The sequence below is a fragment of the Cyprinus carpio genome, chromosome A12 (assembly GCF_018340385.1).
Source record: "Cyprinus carpio isolate SPL01 chromosome A12, ASM1834038v1, whole genome shotgun sequence".
Lineage (NCBI taxonomy): Eukaryota > Metazoa > Chordata > Actinopteri > Cypriniformes > Cyprinidae > Cyprinus > Cyprinus carpio.
In genome coordinates, this window is record NC_056583.1 from 25,307,226 (window position 1) to 25,311,286 (window position 4,061).

At 38.2% G+C, this 4,061-nt stretch overlaps 1 protein-coding gene across 1 annotated transcript in view; it reads right to left on the reverse strand.

Moving 5' to 3' along the window:
* Window positions 1-4,061, reverse strand: part of LOC109050651 (ras-related protein Rab-37-like) — a 4,442-nt gene extending 381 nt beyond the window's left edge. Inside the window, exons 1-9 of the mRNA XM_019068228.2 lie at window positions 3,961-4,061; window positions 2,712-2,822; window positions 2,535-2,576; window positions 2,350-2,416; window positions 2,145-2,197; window positions 1,462-1,527; window positions 1,316-1,372; window positions 778-854; window positions 1-669 (exon numbers count right to left, since the gene is read on the reverse strand). The exon at window positions 1-669 is cut by the window's left edge and continues 381 nt beyond it. Of these exons, the coding sequence (XP_018923773.1) occupies window positions 564-669; window positions 778-854; window positions 1,316-1,372; window positions 1,462-1,527; window positions 2,145-2,197; window positions 2,350-2,416; window positions 2,535-2,576; window positions 2,712-2,822; window positions 3,961-4,014 (633 nt within the window). The 5' untranslated portion in view covers window positions 4,015-4,061 and the 3' untranslated portion in view covers window positions 1-563. The remainder of the gene's footprint in view (window positions 670-777; window positions 855-1,315; window positions 1,373-1,461; window positions 1,528-2,144; window positions 2,198-2,349; window positions 2,417-2,534; window positions 2,577-2,711; window positions 2,823-3,960) is intronic.

Here is a 4,061-nt window from a genome sequence, read left to right on the forward strand (position 1 = left end):
AAAATTCCCAGATCCTGAGATTCAAACGCAGCATACATACACCAACAAAATGCATATTAAGTACTCTAGTGACATTTATCTATTTACTATAAGACATTTATTGTGTATGGTAATATGTAACCATTGGGAAAGGTTAGGCTGGTCAACTTCAGTAGCTGGTAGATGTCAACACAACACCATTCTGCTGCAAAAAAAAACTTCTTTCAGGGTCATTTAAGAGTAGCAGGGTTCTGGAACAAATTGGAAGCTGCATATAAAATCACAACTAATTCATTATATTATAGCAGATCTTTCACCAGTGCATGTTTTACTCCTAAATCACAAGATAAGTATAAATCAGTGGGCAAGATGAGAACTTAGATAAGGTTTGTCCAAGAAGTTTTGTCACTAAACTTTAAAAAAGTCTCAAAGGTGCGGGGAAGTCTCTAAATCAGCTACAAAGTATCTTGATTGGCGGCACTGAACTAGTAAACATCACGTGCAGGACAGCACCATCTGCTGGTTGTGACAGGAGGGAGTGCTGCTCTCTTCCACCCTTCACTGTGCTTCATGGTTTCTAGTTTCTAGCTGAAGCCGCAGCAGCCGGATGACTCTTTCTCCGGCTCCATCAGGTCATGAAGGTGAAATCTGGGCTCGATGGGCAGCTGGACCGAGCGTCTGACCAGCTCTCTGTACAGGACACAGCATTACATCACAATCTCTGCGGGGAAACTCGAATATCTTTAGAAGCTGCAGTTAGTCCTTCAGTATTTTGCAAGCTTGCTGGAAGAAACTCACTTTGCCACCGTCATAAAGGCCTCGTCCACGTTGAGTCCGGTTTTGGCACTGGTCTCCAGGAAAATGACTCCATACTCCTATAAAAACTATCTTTTACTATTTGGGTTCCCAAACCAATATTTGACCAAAAACTATTATTTTTTTAATGAATATTGAATTAAATTCTGAAAGAAAAATTAAAGCTGTACTAGCTTTTAATATACATACAGTAATATATATACACACCCCACAACTGGTCAAAAGTTTGGAATAATTACGATTTTGTAATGTTTTTTTTTAGTCTCTTCTGCTCAGCAAGGCTGCATTTATTTGATCAAAAATACAGTAAAAAATTTGAAATATTATTATAATGTAAAACAGCTGTTTTCTGTGTGAATCTCTGTTAAACTGTAATTTATTTCTGTGATGCGCAGCTGTATTTTCAGCATCATTACTCCAGTCTTCAGTGTCATACTCTCCACATATTTTAAAATTCCCCATTTTTTCCATGACTGCGGGAACTAAAGCGTTCATGATCAGATCTGAAACACAGACTCACTCTGGCCAGTTTCTCTCCCTCCTCTCGTCTGATCACTCGAGCGCTGGCCATGTCTGACTGTAGAGAACACACGTACACTTACACTAACACTGCACGCTTGAGTTATGACTTATATAACACAAGATCCAAGATCAAAGTCTTCTTACCTTGTTGCCAAGCAACATGATGACCACATCATCCTGAGCATATTCATGGATCTCAGTAAGCCACGCCTGCAACAAAACATCCAGCCAATCAGAAGCCTCTAACGCTCTCTCTCTAGAGATCTAAAAATCCAAATAAACTTGAGTAGAATAATGTTAGATATTTGTTATGATAATCAGTTAATTGATGTTATATAAACAACATAATAACAGCCAAAAAAAAAAAAAACCATAAAAATAAATATAAAACTAAAAACAAAAAAATATATATAAACTTGAAATAAAGTAAACTTTCACTGAAATAAAATAATTTTAACTAGTTTCAGTAATGTTTTACTAGGTTAACTTGATGGACTAAAATAACTAAAGCTTTCACTGAAATAAAAATTATTTAAACATATTTAAAATAAATTAAATGAGTAAAAATATATAAATAACGAATAAAAATAAAATAAAAAATAAATGATTAAATATAAAAAATTATTTCAAATATTAACAAAAAAGTACACTTATATTTTAATGATACTAAAATAATAACACTGCTTACAATTATTAAGTTTTTTCAACAAATGCTCTGTGAAAAGAAATGCTAAACATTCAGGAGGAGAACCTAAATATTATCATTATCATATTATTTCTCTTATGTGCGTAGATGGTTGTGTGCTGACTGAAATCAGAGTTTGTACCCTCGTGTTGTCGAAGGAGGATCTGCTGGTGATGTCATAGAGCAGGAGAAGCGCTGTGAGAACAACAATAAAGCAGTCACTGATCAGAAGAACAGCATCACACTGAGAGACGGTGAAGGGCAGTGTTTTCTCTCAGCTGTGTGTGCGTATGTGTGTGTGCGTGTGTGTGTGTGTGTGTGTGTGAATGAGAGGGAACATTTCTCACCCTGAGCGTCTCTGTAATACGCGTGTGTGACGCTCCGAAACCTCTCCTGTCCCGCTGTGTCCCAGATCTGAGACAGAAGCTCACTGACATTCATCCGTCATAATGATCTGATTTCTCTCCTGTATCAGCGGATTCATTAAGCTTTTACAGTATGATTCTCAAGAGTCAGAATCAGCGTCACTCACCTGCAATCTCACCTTCAGCTCATCCACCGTGAGGACTTTATTCTGCCAACAGAGAAGCCGTGAATGGACACTATCAGATGCATCAGATTTTTTACATCGTTGGGTTTTAAATCTATCAATCCGTCTCCCTCATGCACTGGTGGAAGGCTGATATTTCTCATTAACAGGGTGAATTACCGTAAATCCGATTCCCACTGTTGCAGAAAAAGATCCAGGGATAAATTTGCCTTGATCAAACTGAACCAGTAGAGAGGTCTTTCCCACGCCACTGTCTCCCACCAGGATGGTCTACAAGATGACAAGACAGAGGGACGTGCATTATTAGAAGCATGTAGAATACGTCTCCACTGTTTTATAATTAGTGTGTGTCTGTGTGAAGTCACAGATAAGTGCTGGTGCTGATGGAGGTGTGTTGTTGCCATAACAACCCCCCCCCCCAACAGGAAGTAATTAGGCGGAAGAAACACACACGCTGTGGAATTCATCACTCCTCAGGAAAAGCATGAATTCGACTTTCAACCAGATATTTTAGCTTTACAGTGAGAGACAGGAAACTGTCTCTTATGGACGATCAATTCACAAATCAAACACAAGAGTCCACTGTGACCGTCTCTGTTTAGAGCAAAGACTTGTGTCAGCTTTATTCAGTTATGTAACAGACACTTGAATACAGAGAATAACAAACCCATCCAGAGACCCAAGGCTAAAACACACATGCAAATTAAACAGCCTCTAATGTGTGTGTGTGCGTGTGTGTGTGTGCGCTGTACACAAACCACTGCAGCACTAATCTACGAGCAACCTGACCCTAATGAGAGAGATATGATGATCAGATCCATCACATAACAATATAATCACCATCACAATCATAACACACTATGATAGTTCCCATCAGATATCATAACACAAAGTATTCACATCATCACATCACTATAACATTCTGTAATTATCACATAACACAATATAATCACATCATATCATAACACACTGTAATCACCAGAATCACATATCATAATAACCACCATCACAAAACACAACAAAATAACAACATAACATAAATAACACACTGTAATCACCAGAATCACATATCATCATACTGTAATCACCACCATCAGACATCATATAATCACCATCATCAGATATCATAACACACTGTAGTTATCCCCATCAAATAAGACATTATCAAGTGAGGCTCTGACTCATTCCAGACTGAATCTCTGTGTGACAGAGTCTTGGAAAATAATGTATCCACAATGTGTTGCATTAGATCTACACTGAAATTAATAATGAATGTACAAACACCGAGACATGAAACAAAATAACACAAAAACAAACAAAGCACATGACTGTACATCACATGAACAGATGACAACACCAGGAAACAAACACTCAGCTAATGGTTTATTGACTGATCAATAATGATTACCTTGTGTGTTAAATCCTGATTATAAGCGACGCCCGCTGCGCTGATCTGATCCATCACTGAGCGCGCGCTCTCACGGGGCCGCGCTGCGCGTCTCCGCCGAT